Source organism: Miniopterus natalensis, chromosome 17 (genome assembly GCF_054644295.1).
Source record: "Miniopterus natalensis isolate mMinNat1 chromosome 17, mMinNat1.hap1, whole genome shotgun sequence".
In the NCBI taxonomy this organism is placed as follows: domain Eukaryota; kingdom Metazoa; phylum Chordata; class Mammalia; order Chiroptera; family Miniopteridae; genus Miniopterus; species Miniopterus natalensis.
Window position 1 is genome coordinate 42367342 of NC_142097.1, and position 20077 is coordinate 42387418.

Here is a 20077-nt window from a genome sequence, read left to right on the forward strand (position 1 = left end):
TGCCGCCTGCTGGCCACCTCAATGCAGGCGTTCAGGATAAAGGTAACTTGTGCCTCTAGAGGCCCTAGGCAGTACCTTGGGCACTGCGGCCTGCAGCACGATGCTCTTGATGGGCAAGGGAGCCGTGTTCAGCATGGACACCACTACCACGAGCACGTCGGGCCGCCCTGGCGGACACTCCTTGGCAAAGTGGAAGAGGATACGGAAGCCGTCTTTGTCGTAAGCGGTCACAGGGAGGGCGCTGCCTGCAAGAAGGTAGCATGTGGACGTGAAGGCGAGAGGTCCGCAATCCCCAACAGAACCCGGGGGGGGGCCTGCTGCAGCCAAGTGGGGAGAGCAGCACTCGCCAAAGGACTCCGGGAAAGGACCGCTGTCGGAACTTCACTAGTGCACAGAAGCCACAAGCAGGGGCTAGGACAAGCAAGCAGGTCCTGACTGATGAAGGGATCCCAGCAAGAGTGCCTGTCCCTCCCCATCCCTCTCCACAGTGCTGCAAGGTGGGGGTCCCACTTCCCCTCCCACCCCAAGCCTCCAACACCTACTAGGCTTGATAGATTCCAGGGGGACATGGACACTGGCCAGGGAAAGCTCAGGCCCCTTCATGGGGCTCCCCTGGGACGAGAATACAGGTGGCTGGAAGAGAGGGCTGCCAGGCCCCGTGGAGAATGGCAGGAGAGGCCTAGCTGAGGCGCTGGTGGGGATCAGAGGGGAGGTGGTAGCCCCGGGGAGGAAGCTGGAGATGGGTTTCACCAGGCCTGAGGTCCTGGGAGGCAGGAAGGACAAGGCAAGTCAGAGACCAAGCAGAGCTGCTGGACTAACCCCTCACCCAGGCCAGAGCCACTCTTACCCACTCCCTAGCTTCTAGATTCCAATCTCAAGTCAGACCAAAAGAAAACATCCCCAATCCCTCCGGTTTTGCCAAGCCAAGCCCAGGCCCAACCCACCCTCCCCAAGCCCTCCTCTCCCACTCATTACGCTTTGGCGTCTTCTAGAAGCTGATCGAGGGCATCCAGCTGGTGCAAGGTGCTGTCGCCCAAAGCTGAGCCATGGTACCCAGGGCCTGTGGGCTCAGCCTTTGGGACTGAAGCTGGGGCCAGTCCAGTAGGGAACAAAAAGCCTGCTTTTGGAGCAGAAACGCTGGCTGGGACCACAGGAGCTGGGAAGGGGGGTGGCAGTGGAGCCTGGGAGTTGCCTGCAGGGGTTGCTGAGGGCTGGAGGACAGGCCTGTCTGTGGGGCTACAAGCAGCAGTCCCGGGTTTGGGGCTGAAAAAGTCCAGGTCCGACTGTTCATTCTGTTGGGAATGGAAAGTGCGAGTGAGCAAGGGGTGCAAAGGGTTTCAGCTCTCCACTCCTGGCTCCTTTGCAACCCCACTGGACTAGCAGCCCTCCAAGGACAGAGGAGCTGCAGCTAATTGCAGCTGAGGACTAGTCGGGAAAGAGGATACTGGTAAGTCAAGGTGGTTGAGTGCTCCAGTGATGTCACCTGTGCACCTACCTGGAATAGGGGCCACTGGCCATTTCCAGCTGACTCTTTGGGAGGAACCCTAGGGGCTGGGTCAGCTAGGCCTGAGAACAAAGATGGCTGTGATGAGCAGAGGTTCTGGGCTAGGGCAGCCCAGCCCTACCTCACCTAAGGAAGGGTCATGCAACAAAAATGGTGAGGTATTCCCCAGGCAATCTCGAGGGGAGTCCTTATAGTTGGGGAGGTGGTCTCCAGGGGAGACAGAAGCAGAGCAAGACACTGGATCTACCATTTCTACCCTAGAGTCCACTACAGATTGCCCTGGTAGCCTGACACAATGAACTTGACTTTCTCCCCCTACAACTGAAGCCTCCCTTCCTATCCTTGCTAAGCACACAGGGCACCCTATATATACACTACCCCCCAATTCCATGCCCCTTCTCTACCAGTTCTGCTAAAAGCCCTTTACAGCCTCCCTCCAGGACGCACCCAAGCAGAGCAGCTCCTCATCCAGCAAGCACAGGGCGTTGCTTGTGTTGTTGGGCCCTGGGGGGGCCTCAGCCTGGCTGGCTGAGCGGCTGCGCCCAGGTCCTGAGGCCTGGGGGGGTGGGGGGAGGATAGGGATGCCCGAGGAAGGCGGGGTGGGGGCTGGGGCCAACACTGGGGATGAGCTGCTTGGTGCGTCCAACTCTGCAAGGTCGATGAGAGTGCCTTGGTTACTGGAGTGGAGGTTTCCTGGATGAGTGAATGGAAGGGGACAGGAATAATTAGGGGCCACTGTAGTGGCTACACAGCAGGAGGCCAAAACCCTGAGCGCAGCCTCTGGTATAACACAAGGGCCATTCGTGCCAAGTACGCAGAAAAGTGAAAGCAGGTGGAGAAAGCCCTGTCTGGTCTCCTGGCCTCTGGAAAGCTGGAGAACCTTTTGGAATAGCTTAGAATCCCCTTGGGCCCTGTGGGCTGACACACTGGTCAACGTGCACCTGTGGCTTGGTGGGGACTGCGGCTGGTCTGGAGGGGTCCAGAATGAGGAACTGAAACATTTACCTTCAGAGTCAGACACAGTTGAGGTGGCCACCTCACCATTGATGACCTGCCCTTCAACGATTGTTTTATATGAGTTGATGACGCGGGAGAGGTTGTCACTGGCCTGCAGGATGTCCCCTAGAGCAGAAAAGAGACTTCTCATTCCTGGACATGACAACTCCCCCACCACACACAAATTCAATTCCTGTCTAGTCTTTCCGTTTCAACTAGTCTTTCCTTTTCACTCACCCAAACTATTATCATTGTCCTCTGTCTCACTGGCTAGTTTGAATAATGTCCTCCTCTTATTCTCACATCGATCAAACAGCTCCTGAAAGAGACCCAGATATAAAAATCAGCTACAAAGGCTATTGGAGATCATCTAATTCAGCATTTGTGTCCAGAAAACCACAGCCTCTCCTGGCTCCATGGTCAGTTATGGCCGAACTGGGCTCCGAGCACAAGTCCTCTGCCACCACTCTGCACCACACTATCACCCAAATACCTGCTTAAGTGGAGAAGTCACAAGGACAGACAAGGGGAAGTTCATCCCTTCCTGCCTCCCTGCTGGCATGTGCTCAGAACTCAGAGTATCTATGTGATCAAGAACTGAGATGCCACAATTCGGGACGCACAGGGGCCTTTCTGTAGGAGGCGAGGCCAAGAACAGGTCTCAGAGTCACACAGATTTGCATGTACATACAGTCTTCTGCCCGGGGCGAGTTAGTCACACTCTTGTAAAATAGGGGGCACCAACCCCCTCTACCTAGCTGCCATGTTGATTCATAAGTTAGGGATCCGAGATGTGGAGCAACATCTTCAAAAGAGCAGCCGCTGAGCAAAGGCTGGCTCCCTTGCCCAGAGCCCAGTTCTCCAGCGGAGGGGGGGGCACTACCTTCATGAGCTCTTTATCTGCCTCTGAGGAATCCTCTTTGCTGTAATGGAGCAGCATCTCACTGAGCAGCTTCACGTTGTTGTTAACCTCCTCTAAAGTGTGCAGACGCTTGGTCACCTTCTGGATCCGCGCCTCATCCTGCAAAGAGGATCGAGGAAAAAGGGCTCCACCAGACTCGTCCCACGGCCCACAGAATCCCACAAGGCCAGGGTCACACCAGAGAGTGTGAGGGAGGCCAGGCCCCCTGGAGGCTCCTCTCAATGCACAGTGCTTGGGAAACACGGGATTCAGACCCAGTTTAGTTTTTCTTTTAAAATAATGGCTCTCCCCCCACCCCCAAACTTGGCCTCATCCACTCTTGCTCCTCTATTCCATCTCGGGCCTCTCAGAGAGGGCTGGTGGCAGGGGCGAACAGCAGGCCCAATGCCAAGGGAAAGGACTTCTGCTTTGTGTCACAGGCTCCTCCACCCCACACCCCAAGGCCCACTCACTTCCTTCACCATGGACTTGATGAGCTTGTTGGCCTCTTGCAGGTCATCTGGGTTTTTGCTTTTCAACAACTTGGCTAAAAGCTAGACGAGAAGGACATCAAAGATGAAGGCAAAGGTAGCACCCCACCTGGGAGACCCGAGAGAAACGGGAGCTCCCTGCAGCACGAGTGAGACCACGCCTCGCCTGAGGACTCTGCCGGCTGGATGCACTTTACCTTGGATTTCTCCTCATCATCAAAAACAGGGTTTTTGGGACGAGGTGGTGGAGAGGGGATCAGTGTCCTATCCACAGGGATCAGTGGGTCAGACTGCACTATGCCTGAAAGGTGACACAGGGCAGAGTGTTTGCTCAGCTGAGGCAACCTTGTTGCCCTTCCTCACACAGCAAGGGGCACATCCCTGTGATCAGGACCTGCAGGGACAGGGACAAGCAGGTCTAATCAAACCCCAGCCAAGCCTGTCCCTTGTCTTCGGGAGGGAGGAAGGGCCGAAGCCTGGGTACATCAGACACTCCCTCATCCACCCTGGCCCTGGCGGCCTCTGGGCTGGTGGAGGCCGAGGTGGTACAGGCACATACCCTGTCTCTTCAGCATGTGGTAGGCGTCCTTGATCTTCGATTCTTCCGGCAGGGCCAATGTCCAGCTATAAAGCAACTCGATAACCTTGGTCTTCACTTTCTCAGACACCCTGTCCCCTAGGTACTAAGAAGCAAAAGGAAATGGGGAAACTAGTAACTGCAGCCTGGGGCAGAGACAATGGGAAGGCTCTCTTCACAGCAATGAAATGGTCCCAGTTAAGTTAGAGCCCTCAGGCCTGTGGGAAACCAGCAGGGATCAGAGTGCAAGAAAGAGAAAGGGAGGGGGAGGAGAGGACGCTGCTTGTGGCAGAGCCGCATCCATCTGGAATACAGTCGGTGGTTAGGGGCCAGGAGCTTGGCCCTGAATTTCAATGCACAATCTGCCAAAAACACAACTGTGATTTATCTTAAAGGAGTCAAAGTCTTTAGCATAAAAATTGTTCCCTCTGCTGTAAGCGGGAACTCAGAGCTTAGGCAACACGAGTGAGCAACTGAACCTGAGCAGCTGAGTAATGAGGGAAGCCAGCTCCTTGTATCCAGGTGATATCGGCCAGACAAAAGTGGCTGCTGTACTAAGAGCCCAAAGGCCTGCGCTATGCAGGCCCTCCCTGGATACACACATAGCTGCTGCCGTGTCACTTATCGCATTTAGGCTGGGAGCCTGTCCCTGGGGCCTGTATGGTCATCCTGTTACCCTCGGGTCCCAGTTCTCCAAGGACAGGACATGGAGAAATTCAGACCCATGGGGATGCTGGTTGTGCAGTGAAAGCCAGTAGATGGGAGAGGGGGAGAAACACAAAGGAGGCTCCTAGAAATGAGAAAACTGCCACTCACTGACCTTTGGAGAGACAACTTTGATTAACTCATTCAAAAACCGGAACTTTCCCACTTCATTATGAAACCTCCTCCCACAGTTCTTCATACACGCCTCCAGCACCTGTAGCCACACACAGGAGAGGCGCTCGGTGAGGGTGAGGGTGAGGGTGAGGGTCTGGGTGGGACCTGCACTCAGCCAGGCACTGAATAAATATTCATGCAAGGAAGGAAGTAATCAGGAAGAGTTATGAGCACAGCCCCAGGGGACAGCTGTGTCCCTCAAATTGTTGAGCTTCTGGGGAAGCTCAACAGGAGCTAAAGAAACCAGGTTACCAAGAGGGATGGAATGGCAGCGTTGGAAGGGCCTTCCTGCGAGATTCTGCCGTTTTCAGATGAGGAAAGTGAGACCCAGAGAAGGTTTCTCTGACTCAAGGTCCAGGGTTCTTCCAGAAGCTGTCCGACATTTTGGGGAGGTGGGAGATCAAGTTTTGTTTTCTCCATTTTAGATAACATGGTATGTTCCCTCTCTGCTTCCATCTATTTTCCTTCTGGGGCCATAAAACTACCGTAAGCTTTCCTGTGCCTGCAGTTTATGCCAAGGAGCGTGCCAACCCAGGGATCCCTTTCTTGGCTTCTGTCTTTGTAAGGCAGGGTCTTTCAACTGTGCAATTACTGACCTTTTGGGCTGGTCATTCCCTATTGTGGGTGTGGTCCTGTGCATTGCAGGATGTTTAGCAGCATCCCTGACCTCTACCTACCTGATGCCAGTAGCACCCCCTGACATGAGACAACCAAAAGTGTCTCCATATATCACCAAATGTCCCCTGGGGGCAAAACCACCCTGGTTGAGAACCACTGTTTGAAGGCCTTCGGTCTATGGTGATCACGACAGAGGCGTGCATGTGGGCTGTCTAAACACCCTTTCCATGACCATTTCCTCTCCTGTACCTTTCTACTGCCTCAAGGAAGGCAGGGAGCACCCTGGGACTCCTCATCAGGTTTAGGGGAGAGCCTGGAGGCGCCCAGGTGCTGTATACAGCTCCACGTCTTGAATCCTCAGTCTGAATAAACACTAAGATCCGTCCCTTGGTGTGATGACTTCACTAGTAACTGGCATTATTTTTTGCTACAGAATGAATTATACTCACCTCTACTTTTCTTCAGTTGGCTTAACTGGCAGGACAGCTCTGTCAGCATCTCTTCAAGATGCCTTCTCTGAGCCCCACCCTGGGCTCTGGGCCCTGCCTCTGGCTCCCTCCCTTAGCCTCTCTGCTTCTCCCACTAGACCTCACAGCCGTGCAGTCATCTGTGAAGCCTCAGTGCCTGGCACAAGGGCACACACATTTGTAAAACAGCTGACTGAACATGTACAGAACAGGCCTGGGCTCATGAAGATCCACCCTCAGGATGAAAAACCTACCGTCAGGGCCTGCACTGCCTCCCATTCCTGCGGAGACTGGATCTTATGGGCCAGCAGTCGGACAGCGATCTGTGGCCTGGGAGATAAGCAGACCACATTTTCAAGACACTGACCCTGAGGCCATCTGGCTAGCCCTCGGCCTCAGTTCTGTACTTTCCCATTCAACTATGTCACCTGCCCCTAAAAGCTTTGAGACTCACCCTTCAAGCTCTTTGTTGATCTGATCACAGAAGCCGATTATGTATTCCCAGTCCTCCTGGCGGTTGGAAGGATTGGTGGCTTTATCTTGGGACAGAACCAAGAAGACAACTGTTACAAAGAGCAAGGAGGACACAACAGAAGGTTTTTTCATAATTTTTAGGTATTGATGTGAAAATAAGTTTGTTTCCAAACTTTGTCTCTAACAGAAGCCCTAACAGTTCCGTCAGGCAGCAAGTCCCATACAAATACCACTTGCTGTCCGTACTGTGAAAGTCACAAGTGAAAGAGAAAACAAACCCTCAGCTCAGGGAGCTTAGAGTAGATCACGATCAACAGAACACACACAAATAGTCAGTGTTGCTCAGTGGTTAGAGCATCATCCCACACACCAAAGTTTCCATCCCTGGTCAGAGCACTTTACAGAGGGCAACTGGTCAATAATGTCTCTCCCTCTTCTTTTTCCCTCTCTAGAATCAATGAAGGAAGTATATCCTCAGGTGAGGATTAAAAGAAAACAGAAAACAAATAATTATAAACACTCTCTCCCTTCCCCTCTCTCTAAATATCAATAAAAACATATTAAAAAAATAAGTAAATAAATATTCAAGTAGATATCTATATAAAACATTTAATATAAAAAGAATACGGACAAATCCAGCTATATAAAAATAAGCTAAGTGTTAAGCAAGTAGGGGTGATCAAGAAGTGTTTCCAAAAAATAAAGCTAACCCTAACGTTGGGGGAAAAAAAGTATTTCCTGGTATAGCATAGGAAATATAGTCAATAATAGTGTAATACACCTGAAACCTGTATAATTTGTTTAGTAGTGTCACCACAATAAATTCAATAAAAAGGGGAAAAAAGTTGTAATCACATGCTTTTAATAAATTTATCAATTAATAATTAAAAAATAATAATGTAATAACTAGGTATGGTGCCAGGTGGGTACTGGAACTATCAGGAGGAACACTCTGTATATGATTGTCTAACCACTGTGCTGTACAAACTAATACAAAATAATACTGAATATAAACAGTAAATGAAAATAAATTTTTTTAAATTGACAATTACAAAAGAAAAGAAGTGTTTCTTGGAGAAAATGAAGAAGGGGATACTTGATAAAAAATATACATACTTAGAAAATATACTTCCCACATACCTTCAAAGCCTTTTTCAAGATCTAACCTCTGTAATGCTTTAAATATTTTTTAAATTGCACATAATGCTCATCATTTTAAGTTATGCTAACAACATTTATTGAACCCCTACTAGGCACCATTACTAAGCTGTCCCTGGGGTCACAGAAACAGAATCTAAGCTTGATGGTCTTCTAAGAGGGTCACTGAGGGTTTAAAATCCAGCCCTAAATGCCAAGTCTGCTAATACTTGGGGAGGGGTCCTCTTTTCCATTATTCCGGGAACCTGTGCTTGCAGAGAATGGCGTGGCTGAGGGTGGTTAAACGTGTTCCCATCTGTTGGTCGTTACCAAGGCTTTTAGAGTGCAGTTTCTCATTTGCCGTGGACATGACCACAAAACACTTCCCCACCAGGTTTTCTTTCTGCTACATTGCTAGCATTCAGACTATTGGGGACATTTTATTTTAAAAAATAATAATTAAAAAAAAAATGTTCCTATCCCTGAGTCAAATCTTGGAGTTTGCCTCTTCCAGAAAGCAGCCTCAAGCTGTTTGCTAAATTTAGGGCTTCAGGTTCAGAAGACAAATGGAAGGCTCATCCTTTTTAAACACCCACACTCCTGCAGATTCCCACCAGGGCCAACAGCAGAGAGACAGAGGCTTGGAAAAGCCTCTCCCAACAGGGGGGTTGTTAAAAGTTCTTGAATTCTGATTTCTTGGGTCTGTTTTCTTAGCTTTAAAAATCATTAGCTCCACACAATCAAATCCTAACAGGGACTGCCACCCCCACCCCCTGGGGCTCTGAGCCACAAGAGGACAGCAGACGCCACGCAGAGGCAGAGCCGAGTCTGCAGTACCAGCGACGCTGCACCTGCCTGGCAGGGTTTCTGCTCTGGCTGCAAGAAGATTCGGATGGTTTGGGTTCATGTTTGGAGGAAAAAAGAGATGTGTGCCCTCAATCGTGTAAGAGAATTAGTAGGCCCTTCAAAATGTCAAGCTTGAAGGAAAAAGATAAATTCTATCAAGAGGGGCTATTAACTGCCATAGTGACCTACTAGCTGTCACCCTCCAGAGAAGCCCGAGTCTCTCCCACCAGTTATCTGAAATCTTCTCAGGTGTTAGTGTGGCTTTGTTACTAATCCCTATCATTTGAGATGTTTAAGGTTCTCACATGCCATCAAGAGGCTGTAGTAATACAAAAATAAGACAGTCTAAGGAGCCATACCCACTCCATCACTATTATTTTGGGAACAGTCACATTCTTATAAGAACAAGCAGCCCACTCACCTCCACTGTTGAAAATTAGAAAAGCATGTTCCATACACACAGTCTGATGTGGACACCCCCTCCTCCCCAACACACACACACACACACACACACACACACACACACACACTCACACACACACTCACACACACACACACACACACACACACACCCGGCATTCACCAAACAGTGTATTTTTCCCAGAGCTGCTATAATTCCAACAGCATTCCTGCTTCCAAGAATACCCCTGCTTGCTTTTCACTGTGTTCAGCTTCTCTAGAATCCCACTTCCTTTAATCTTGGTAAAACTTTCTACTGAAAACCGGCAGGGAGTGCTGTGCCTGCACATGGGCACAATAAGCCCTGGCTTCAGCAATGGTCAGCCCCACTTCTAAGTACCTCCTCCAGCTCTCCAGCCAGCTCAGAAAGCACACCTTGATTGGCCACAGGACTAAAGAAACCTCTGAGGATCATTCTGGCTGACTAGATCTCTCCATCTGCCCACTGCCTCCCCCAGGAGATGCACACCATCTTCCACCCACTCAACATTCACCATCACCGGGCACCAAGGCGACATCAGGGCTTCCGTTGCAGGCCCTGCCTTCTAGAACTGCCCCTCTGGGCTCTACTTTGACTCAAGGTTTCTAATTTCAGATCTTTATTGAAAGTCTTACTGTCTTGTGTGTCTCTGCCTCTAGATTCCCTGCTCTCATTTTCAGCTTAATTCCATGCTAGCATTGACTGTTGTGGGGCCTCATAAGGTCAAGTAGGGATGGAAATAGCAGCTCTGGCCGCCCCATCCATCATACCTCAGATATCCCAGAGACAATAAGTTCTAATGACTCAGAAATAAACAGAGGCAAGAACAAGGGATGGAAGGAAAATCAAGAGTCAACCTTCACTGAATCAAGAGAGACTGAGCACATCACCAAATGTTTGTTAAGCACCCACAGAAAATTAAGTACATAGCATGCCAGGCCCTGGAGGGACTTGGCAGAAACAGTACAAGACTTGGATCCTACGCTGGGCCCAGCAAGAGCTTCTGCAGTAATTCTGGCAAACCACGGAGTGACAAGGACCTAGAATAAGATGCACTGGAGTCCAAGCACTGGTTGTTTACTTGACATAATTCACACCATTAAGTCGTAAGACTAACGATGGAGTTAATCTAGATAAACTCTTCATACATTGAAAATATCGAAAGTCGAAAATGCATTTAATACAACAAACCTACTGAATGTCATGAATGTCATAGATTAGCCTAGAACACAACATCCAAGGTTTTCTCTTCTGATGCAACACATGAGACATAACCAGAGCAAAAGACAAAACAGTGTGTAATTATAAGTGCTTCTTTGGCACAGAAATGAGTCAAAAAACAAACTCATCACTTCTCCTTCCTGACTTTCCTGTTTCTATAAAAAAACTCCCTTTGCCCCCTCCTTCTGGCGCCCCCATCATTGACCCCTCTCCTCCTGCCTCATCCATTTCTCAGTACATAGCTCCTTCTTCTCAATGTCTTTTTAAATCTCTCCCTTCATATCTTATCCCTGTCCCCATCCCACCTCCCTCACACCTGTTTCCAGAAGGTTGGCTCCAATCCATCCTATATAAAACCCCAGTAGCAATTCATTTGGTATAGTTCACACCATTAAGCCATAAGACTTACGATGGGGTTACATCCAGTAACTCTTCATAAGTTGAAAATATCAAAAGTCGAAAATGCATTTAACACACACAATCTACCATACAGCTTAGCCTAGAACACAACATCCAAAAGACACTGGCAACACAGTACACTGTGGACTACCAGCTGTTTACGCTTGTGCTCAAGTGGCTGATAGGGCGCTGCGCTTGCTGGCGCTGCCCAGCATCAGGAGAGAGTATCCTACTGCATACTGCTAGTCTGGGAAAAGATCAAAATTCAAAATTTAAAGTACGGTTTCTACTGAATGCTTACTGCTTTCCCACCATCATAACGTCTAAAAACTGTGTCGAACCGTGGTTAAGGGAGGGACATCTGTAGTCCCTAGAGATACCATCCCATTCCCCTTGTCATCTCCGCTCTCCCTCAAAAACAGGGCTGTACCTCTCCTATTTCAAAATATAACTTCTAGATCTACTAACCCCAGCTTAGGTCACTTAAACTACTCCAATGTCCCCATTAATATCTGTAAATCGAACCAATTCCAGCGTGGTTATATCTGGTTGGATGGCTCTGGGCAAATGGTTTGATTAGAGTCAGGGTGTCCCCTTTTTGTGAAATTGTGACAATAATATCCGCTTCGCTAGGAGACTTGATAAATTAATGTCTTTTGAGCACTCTGAGCTTCCTGGAGAACAGCTCCCCACATCCAGACGGCTTTGTGACCTGCCTGCAACGGAGGATTTGCACAGGTAACCTAAGTTCAAACACCTGAAAGGGAGTTTCTTATTAAGAAAGGTCAGGCAACTGGAGGAAACAGCCTTCACCTCCGAGAACCTGCATCGCTCTGTGCCTTATCGCCACGTCCAATTTCTGTCTTCTCTCAGAAGCCTCCTCTTGCCCATAGTAAAGTTAACTGACTTACCCATTCAGCAGACAAGGTTAACCCGCATTTCCTCACTACCAACCTGAATTAGCAATTACAGCAACAGGCCGCTGAACTACGGAATCAGGCCGGGCTCCCCCGCTTTGCCCAGAGGTTACCGACAAATGGCTCAAGACGCTCCGCGCGCGCGGCGCAGGGGCGCACAGAGCGCTGCTCTTTATCTTTGGAATAGTCTCACTTCGAACATTCTGCGTGCGCGGAGCGGTCACTTCTCTTCGAATACACAGTCACAGTTCCGAGGCTGGGCGCGCTCAGCAGCAGCGGCCGCCCCCGGAGTCTCAGCCCCAGTCCGGAGCCTTTCCCTCCGTCGGGGACTGAACCGCTCGCAGCCCCACCACGACCTCCCCAAAGCCCGGTGCTTGTCAGCCGGAAGCACCTGGGTGGCTGTCACTTTCCCGGAGCCCCGAGGGCCGGGCCGGGACCCGAGCTCACGCCGTCGCGCGTAGGAGCGGGAGGAGGCGCCGCAGCACGGGGAGCGGGCACCGGGCGGGGGCCAGGAGCCCAGCTGGGGAAGGGGCGTGATCGCGGGACGCTCGGGGCGGCGGCGGGCTCGGCTGCAGGCTGACAGGGAGCGCCGCTGCGAGGCCGGGGACGGGGCATAGAGTGCAGAGAGGGGCGGCTCGGTGGTGGCTCGAGGGCATGCAAAAGCGACCGCGGATACTCACTCAGCCAGGACTCCAGGCTCTCTCCTTCCGCCTCCGCCATATTGCAGCCGCCCGGGCCGGGCCCGCGGCCTCAAACCTCGCGATATCCTGCTAGAGATGAGCCGGGGCGGAGCCTGCATGGGGGCCTGAGAGGAGAGAGCGCCGCTACCGAGGGTCGCGCCAGGCTGCGACGGATAACGGGAGGGCGAGTGTTTCTTCTTGAGTCTTCCCTTTGGATCTCGGAATGAGAGGTTCTTAACGCCCAGATTAATGGGGTGATGCGCAGGTTTAGGACCCTTTGGAGCCTTTTCCCCGTCTCCGGTCAGTCGCTCAGGCACGCCGAGGGCAGTTCTTGTGGGGTCCTCGTAGCAAACCAAGATGGCTGCGCCCTTGGTGAAGGCAGTGCGAGGGTGGTCGGACCTAACGCTGGGCGTACGGAGCGCTGTCCTGCGGTTTCCAAGGTGAGAGGGTGGCGGGCAGCTGCGAGACCGCTTGGGTGTTCTCGGGGAGACCTGCGGGGAAGGAAAGAGGCCACAGGCAAGACGCGCGGGGACCTGGAGAGAGCCTAGGGGCCAGGATATCTGGGTCCAAACCTCTTGACTAGAAGCGTGACTTTGGTCCAATCTGAAGGCTTGGTAACTGCCCCCTGCCCGAGGGGGTTCTAACTCGGAGTTAAAAGTGCGGTGTTGCTAAAGAGCTCAGAGTCGGGGGCTCTGTGTTGGGATTTAGGGGGAGAGATGCATAGACAGGCGTCCACCCTGAGGTCCAAGAGTTTGTCCTTGTCGTAGGCACTAGACGAGGAGGAGACTTTCCAGGCCTGTTTGGGGGAGGTCCTCCTACCTCTTGGGACAAGAGCCAGAATTATTGCTGTTCAGGTTTGGCTAGCGGTCTGCGCGCCGCTCACTAGCCGTTTGGTTGGCTAACATGCCTATTATTAAGTCAAACCTTTTCACTTGTGGGGTCAGCTTTGCCCGCCTCTTCCTCTTCCCCGCCTCCCAGGTTAACCCAGGTTAGGGGGAGCCGCTATGGCCCTGAATACGCAGATCCCCAGGTTGACAAGGAATATCACCGCAAGCCCTTGGCAGAGCTGACGGAGGAGGAGAAGTTTGAGCGGGAGCTCAGGAAGACTCAGCGTATCAAAGCTGCCCCGGCGGCGAAAACAAGCTCTGTGTTTGAAGACCCATTGATCAGGTTAGATGGAAACTCTTTTGTTCCACTGGGGCAGTACCAGGGAGGATCTACAATAAGGATTCTCTGATACAGCCTTGGAAAGGTAAACGTGTTACTTCTCTCCTTGAAGTAAATTCACCAACATGATGATGAAAGGAGGAAACAAAGTACTGGCCAGATCCCTCATGGCACAGGTAAAGGGTACCTCTCTCATCTTTCTCCTATGGCTTTGTACTTGGCTCTTTCAGTTTAGCATGAACAAGAATGAATTCATGTGTCTGTCGTTAAAATTAACTTCCCTGTATGTATGTGTTGGGGGCTTTAATGAAGTCCTGCAGCAGTCAACAACTGCCATCCCCACCCCTCCCTGAAATCTTAGCCTTCCCTTTCTGGCCTAGTGGAGGAAAGAGGGAGGCACTTAAGAACTTTGTCTTAGAAGTGCTGGGGGGAGGAGCTGTACTGCTATAGAAGAGCGAGATGGTGGGGGTGAAGGGCAAAATACTAGCTCAGCTGGGTAAACCATTCAGGAAGCCTGGGCAGCCTCTACCACTGTATCCCTTTGCAGACTCTGGAAGCTGTGAAAAGGAAGCAATTTGAGAAGTACCATGCTGCTTCTTCAGAGGAACAGGCAACCATTGAACGCAACCCCTACACCATCTTCCACCAAGCACTGAAAAACTGTGAGCCTGTGATTGGGCTGGTACCCATCCTCAAGGGTGGCCATTTCTACCAGGTAAGTGGTCAGGGCAGGGAAAGCAGGGTTGCCCACATGTGTAACAAGATGGGGGAAGGGTTCTTGTAGAGTTGGATCCAGATTGATAGCTTTCTAGGGACTAGAGACTGTCAGGATCTGATCATCTGAGTCTCATAGTGTTAAAAATGACAGGCAGAAAATGGAAGAGAACAAGTATCCAAGTACCCTCTTCTGGAGCCCCCCACCCCCCAGCATCTTGTGTTCTGTCAGTTTCTCATGGTGAGAGGCTATGTTTATATCTCGTCTTTATCCACCAGTGTCTAGCATAGCGTTTGACTTGTAACTGATGCTTCACCACCATTTGTTAAACTGAACTAGGTGCCTCCGTTATAGTGTTTAATTATACTTCATGGTCCTCTTTCACTGTAGACTTCATAAAGGTAGAGACTTTCTCATTAATGTCTGTGTCCCTAGGATCTGTGCCGCTATGGCCCTGAATACACAGATCCCCAGGTTGACAAGGAATATCACCGCAAGCCCTTGGCAGAGCTGTGCGTGATACCTGGTGTGATACCATAGTGGGGGCTTGGCAAATGATTCTTGGACAAGAGAATCTTATTTTTAGGCACCCATCACCTCAGCTGACTAAGTCACCCCAGCTGATGGGGCTTCTCCCAGTTGGTGCCTTGTTAATCAATTTGGCTGAGCTTCCATTTACAGGTGAAAGAGGTCTTGCTTAATGAGCACTTGCTCAGTGAATGCCTCTGATGTCTGATACACTGAGGTCACCCAAAGGTGAGGGAAGCTCAAAGAGGAAAAGACAGGCCCCTTTCCTCAGGAGCCTTGCTAGGGCTGACCCAGAGGGAACCTGTGGGCACACTTTAGAGCTCCTGGAGGAAGGAGGCTACAGTTCTGGCAAATCCTTGGACCAACTTGCCCATGTCCTGTCATGCCCAGGTTCCGGTGCCACTAGCCGACCGGCGGCGGCGTTTCCTGGCCATGAAGTGGATGATTACTGAGTGCAGGGAGAAGAAGCATCGGCGGATGCTGATGCCAGAGAAGCTGTCACAGGAGCTGCTGGAGGCTTTTCACAACCAGGGTCCTGTGATCAAGAAGAAGCACAACATGCACAAGATGGCTGAGGCCAACCGTGCCCTGGCCCACTACCGCTGGTGGTAGGGGAGGGTAGAGGCTCCAGGAGGAGCCCAGTGCTTGCTACTGCAGGAATCAATGTGAGCTGCCACTACATTGAAAAATACCTGTGCTTAAAAATGCAGTTCCTTTTTAAGGGCAGGCGGGCAGGCCTCACAGGAAGGATGGAGCAGTATTTTGCTTTAGTCCTTCCTTTGTGGGCTAGAACTTGCTCTTCCTGCCCCACCTTTTGCAAAGAGGCAATACATGGACTTGGATTTCCCCCAAGAAACTTAGGGCCTATCCAGCCTTCTCTTCCCTCTGCTTGGAGTGGACCTTAGGGTGATAAAAGGGAGCATTTTAGTATCAGAAAGGTTTATTAGAAAATTGTCACCCTGAACTGGAGCATGTGATGCAGTACTGCCACTCATTAAACCCTACTGGAGGAAATATGCCTTTTTCCAAAGTGGTCCTTACACAAAGTGTATAAAACAGTTTCTGGTGTGACTTGTGCTCTGCACCTCTCCCTCTTACATTCCAAAGCATTTCACCAGTGGCTATGGGTACCCATTTTACAGATGGGAAACTGAGGCACCAAGATGGTGTTATACCAGTGGTTACACAGTGCAGTGGTTGTTAGTTGTGCTTCTCTGCCTGGCCCAGGTGGGAGGTGATGGGAGAGACTGGGGGGGCAGGTCTGTGTGGTGTATTCCCCAATCCCTGGAGGAGGAAGGGTGCTCAGGGCAGGACCACCAGGTAAGTAGGAAACCTCTCAGGAGCTGTTTCAAGTCTGGAAGGGAAAACATCTTTGGGAGAGGCAAAGGCTGGGCTGCCAGGTTGGGAGGTGGGTAGGCCAGTGCTGCTTGAAAGGAAGCCTGATCTGAAGGCCTAGTCAGAGACCTCGCTGTAGTAATACTTGTGGGCAGCTGGGGTCGTCTTCCAGCCAGCTGCCCGGAACTCGATGATCTCCAGCAGCAGCAGCTGGGCGAGGGAGCTGAGGCCAGTTGGGAGCAGGAAGCCATCCCGGATCAGGACAAAGAGCTCATCCATTCGCTGCCTGTTCATCTTCTCCAGCTGCTCCCCAACTCGGTGCAGCTGCAGCACCAGGCAGTCCACCTGCAGGGGGCAGAGGGAGGTAAGCCCTGGGGCACGGCCAGCCTATCACACAGAGCAACCATTTACTGAGCTCTTGCTGCATGCCAGGCACCGCGCTTGGCTCTAGACGGGCATTTTCCCATTTCATCCTGTCAGCACCCAGTGGGTTCTAGCCCCACCTTATATGAGAGGAAGCATGTTTCAGGGACTTGCCTAAGGTCTTCCATCTGGGCCAGGCAGGACACACACCCTCTCTCCAAACTGCTGCTTAGCCTCACTTCCTGCCTCTCCCACACTGCCTGGTCCTGGCTTGGTTTCTGGCCATCTGTATCCGCAACTGCCAAGGCTCTCACCATCCCTTTTATAGGCTGGCTTTCCTGCTGGGAAGGAAGCCTCTGAGCCAATAGGTTTTGGCTGCTCTCTGTTCTGGATAAATTCCAGACCTGGCAGCTTATCCTGTAACTGACAGGCCTTAACTGCCCCCACCAGGCAACTGCCCCAGGAAGTGATGCCCTCCAGGCCTCCATGGACACTGGGCTGGCATTCTGAGCTGAGCTAAAGACTGCCCACCTCCACAGCCTTCCATGCCAGGGCCACCCACCTCCTCCTCCTCGCTCAGACCATCAGGCTGGGCCAGCCGGAAGAGGCAGTCATAGACGGGGTTCACCAGGGCCATCATGGGCATGTTGTTCACCTGTGGGGGAGAGCAGGGCTCAGAACACTGGCTTGGTGGCCTCAGAAGACAGGCTGTCTCTGCTGTACAGGGTGGCTGTGGTGGCCTCACCCTCAAGTAGTCAAAGATGTTGCAGATAAAGGTGACATAGCAGACCCAGCCCTGTGGGGAGCGGGCTCGCAGCTCCTCCCGAGCCTGGTACTCCTGCTGCAGCCGGTTGAGGAGTCCACGCCGGAAGACACTCTGACCGGCCTGCTTGCTCTCCGCCTGTGAACCAGAGACAGGATGGGGGGGGAGGACGCTACCGTCACAACTCCCACCTAAGCTAACAGGGCTGAGGACCCTCTTGTCCTACTCGTCTCTGTCTCTGAGGGAAGTCCTTTGCATCTCTGCCCACTCCTGAAGCAAAGTATCTCCCCTCTTCACCAACCCTACCCAACCTGAATAATCGCATAGCACATGCGTCCTGCTTCCTTGCTGAACACACGGTCCTGCAGAGAATGGTCCACAATCACATTGGCCACTTTCTCCAAGTCCACGGCACCTGGATCTGGGGTAAAGATAGGCAGGCAGTCTCGAGCTGCTTAATGATCACATTTGCCTCCACCTGCTCCTGAGGACTGGAGATGTTTACAAAACAGCACTCTCATTGTAAGCTTACATTTAATTGAAAGAGACCAGAAAACATACAGAGAAGTAACCACACATGGAAGCAGCTCCAGCTGTGAGCCTCCTGTAGCCCAATCGGAGGCAACAGGAAGGGTTATGTGGCCGATAGAGACTAATCGAAGAATGCTTGTTTTTTTAGGACACCTCTTGTGGCACTAGGTTGAGGAAGGAGCACTGAATATGTGTCTTTAACAGCAGTTTTACAGGAGAGTGTTATAACACACACCCATGAACCTCTGACATGAGAGGGCCAGGCAGGGCACTGCTAATTGTGAGCTGAGTCAAACTTCTGCCCTGAGTGCTGCAGGAAGGCCTTGGTCCAGGACAATTACTCTAGCTCCTCTGCCAAGCAGGACACTCCATCCTCTGTCCCTACAAGGGCAACTCCGCGCATTCAAGTGAGCTGGCTGCAGCAACGCAGGAACCAAGCCCAATTTAAGGACTTAAAGGGCAGGAACTGTGTTCTGTGCCCCACCCCACTTTCATGGATACTTAAACTTTAAAAAGGTTTTACAGTCAGTGAGGTGACTCTCTGAATCACACTCCTAAATACTGGCCAGAATGTAGCCTGCCTTTTGGTTTGAAGGGAGAGAGCGAACTGGACGTTCCCAGGCTAAGGCTCAGTCCTCCAGTCCTGTCCCCCTGGCCCCGTGTCTGCAGGTCCAGACCCAGGCTCAGGAGGGCTCCGCATGCTCACCTTTGAGTGCTGTCTTCAGCAGCTGCTGGGTCTCCGCATCAAAACACTGGATTTTATACTCCTCTCTACCAGGCTCCCCCATGACCACCCAGCCCCAGCAGCTCTTTACTGGGGCGGGGTTAGTGACAGCACCTGGGGAGGAGGAGAGGCAAAGGGGAAAGCCTCAGATGTGGAGTGAGGGGCTGGGGCTGCCCAGCGCCTGGGACAGGTACTCCTGGGCAGTCCTTGGCATTTGGTGGTTGGCTGGGTGCCCACCGAACTTGGCTTCTGGTGGAGACTGGGCACCAGCTAAGCACCTGATGCTTAGTTTAGGAACCCCTGTAGCTTCTGGGATTACATAAGAGCAAAGAGATGAAGGGGGAAAGCGCCTACCCCCCAGTCCCAACAGGAGGCAGAGTTATTCTCAGCTGGGGTGCGGGGTGCGCTGGGCTGGGGGTGTGGGCAGGTGGATTTTAGACACTTGCCTGCCTATATAAGCCGGCCTGGAAGCTGCTGGCGCAGCGAGTGAGGGGGCTGGGGCTCCAAGCGGCGCACAGCGCCCCAGCAGGGCTCCCAGCCCCTCTCCAACCTCACCTCACTCAGTCCCTCTCAGGCCGCAGAACCACTCGTCCCGCCCTCGCGGGGGGCCGGCCCGAGTAGGTGGGGTGGGTGGAGACGACTTTTTTGCCGCCTTGACGGTTGGGAGCACCCACTCCCTGCCCTGGCCAGCCTCTCCCGGGGGCGAACTGGTTAAACTGGCCTCCAGAGCGGCAGAAACCCAGCCTGCCCGCTCAGGACTCCCAAGTCCTGAGCTCCATTCTAGACCCTTCCTTTTAAAGAGGGAGCGGGTATCCGTGTCCCGAGGGGAGCCCCCTCTCTGGACTCGGTGCCTCCCCCCGGTCAAAGGAGACGACCGTAGGGGTCTCCAGACCTGGGCAGCCTCCCTAAACCCGGGACGCCCCTCCCGGCGGTGCAGGACCGACGGCGGAACCCGCTGTCGGGTGCCCCGCGGGAGGGAGAGGAGGCGTGAGCGCCAGGACCCACCTGCCGGGCCGGTGCCGAGCCCGGAGGCCGCTCGGCGGGCATGGTGCGCGCGACCCACGTCCGCGACCTGCTGGTGAGACCAACGGCGCCTCGCCGCGGCTTAGGTCATTTCCTACCGCGGGAGGGCGGGGCCGAGGGGCGAGGCGGGGCCGAGGGGGCGGGGCCGAGGGGCGGGGCGGGGCCCGGCGGACTCGACTCGCCGGCGCCACCTGCCGGAGCCCCGCTGACTCTGCTCATCGCCTGGCGAGCCCGGAGGTCCCTGGAGTGGGACCGAGGCGGTGCGGCGCGACACCTCCGCGACACTGCTCCTACTGCCCCTGTCCTCTCACCCGGTTCGTCCCCCGCCTGTCTGGGATCAGAACGGCTCGTCGGCGCTGGGCCGGCCCTGCATGAAGCCCCG

The 20077-nt window shown here is 52.6% G+C and overlaps 3 protein-coding genes and 1 non-coding gene across 13 annotated transcripts in view; 2 read left to right on the plus strand and 2 right to left on the minus strand.

The window, feature by feature from the left end:
• GGA3 (golgi associated, gamma adaptin ear containing, ARF binding protein 3) overlaps positions 1-12684 on the minus strand; it is a 22054-nt gene extending 9370 nt beyond the window's left edge. For 3 of the 9 annotated variants that reach the window (XR_015715887.1, XR_015715886.1, XM_087826343.1), the window contains exons 1-13: positions 6888-7727; positions 6688-6763; positions 5290-5388; positions 4452-4575; positions 4090-4193; positions 3875-3955; positions 3384-3521; positions 2738-2819; positions 2510-2626; positions 1952-2197; positions 1496-1566; positions 976-1292; positions 76-245 (exon numbers count right to left, since the gene is read on the minus strand). Coding sequence is in view for 7 of the 9 variants with exons in the window: in XM_087826343.1 (XP_087682469.1) it covers positions 76-245; positions 976-1292; positions 1496-1566; positions 1952-2197; positions 2510-2626; positions 2738-2819; positions 3384-3521; positions 3875-3955; positions 4090-4193; positions 4452-4575; positions 5290-5388; positions 6688-6763; positions 6888-7039 (1777 nt within the window). In the remaining 2 variants the exon portion in view is untranslated. Of the gene's footprint in view, positions 1-75; positions 246-542; positions 764-975; positions 1293-1495; positions 1567-1951; positions 2198-2509; positions 2627-2737; positions 2820-3383; positions 3522-3874; positions 3956-4089; positions 4194-4451; positions 4576-5289; positions 5389-6687; positions 6764-6887; positions 7730-12546 lie in introns of those variants that run through there. The other 6 variants (XM_087826340.1, XM_087826341.1, XM_087826339.1 and 3 more) reach the window with 6 other exon arrangements.
• LOC148091309 (small nucleolar RNA SNORA32) lies at positions 8365-8485 on the plus strand. The gene has a single exon (XR_015715933.1). It is a non-coding gene; the product is annotated as a small nucleolar RNA SNORA32 (small nucleolar RNA).
• MRPS7 (mitochondrial ribosomal protein S7) lies at positions 12677-15970 on the plus strand. 2 transcript variants are annotated; one of them, XM_016212422.2, is made up of 5 exons: positions 12677-12986; positions 13601-13716; positions 13826-13889; positions 14261-14428; positions 15347-15970. In XM_016212422.2, the coding sequence occupies exons 1-5, from the start codon at positions 12804-12806 to the stop codon at positions 15566-15568; spliced, it is 753 nt and encodes a 250-aa protein (XP_016067908.1). In that variant the 5' UTR covers positions 12677-12803; the 3' UTR covers positions 15569-15970. The 2 variants fall into 2 exon arrangements, with proteins under 2 accessions (XP_016067908.1, XP_016067909.2); XM_016212423.2 differs by having other exon boundaries at positions 12823-12986; positions 13525-13716.
• MIF4GD (MIF4G domain containing) lies at positions 15889-19739 on the minus strand. Its single transcript, XM_016212424.2, has 6 exons — positions 19678-19739; positions 18655-18786; positions 17729-17838; positions 17400-17555; positions 17217-17309; positions 15889-16636 (listed from the first exon to the last, which is right to left on the minus strand). Exons 2-6 carry the CDS (start codon positions 18734-18736, stop codon positions 16409-16411), a joined length of 669 nt encoding a protein of 222 aa, XP_016067910.1. The 5' UTR covers positions 18737-18786; positions 19678-19739; the 3' UTR covers positions 15889-16408.
• Between the last annotated feature and the right edge of the window lie 338 nt (positions 19740-20077).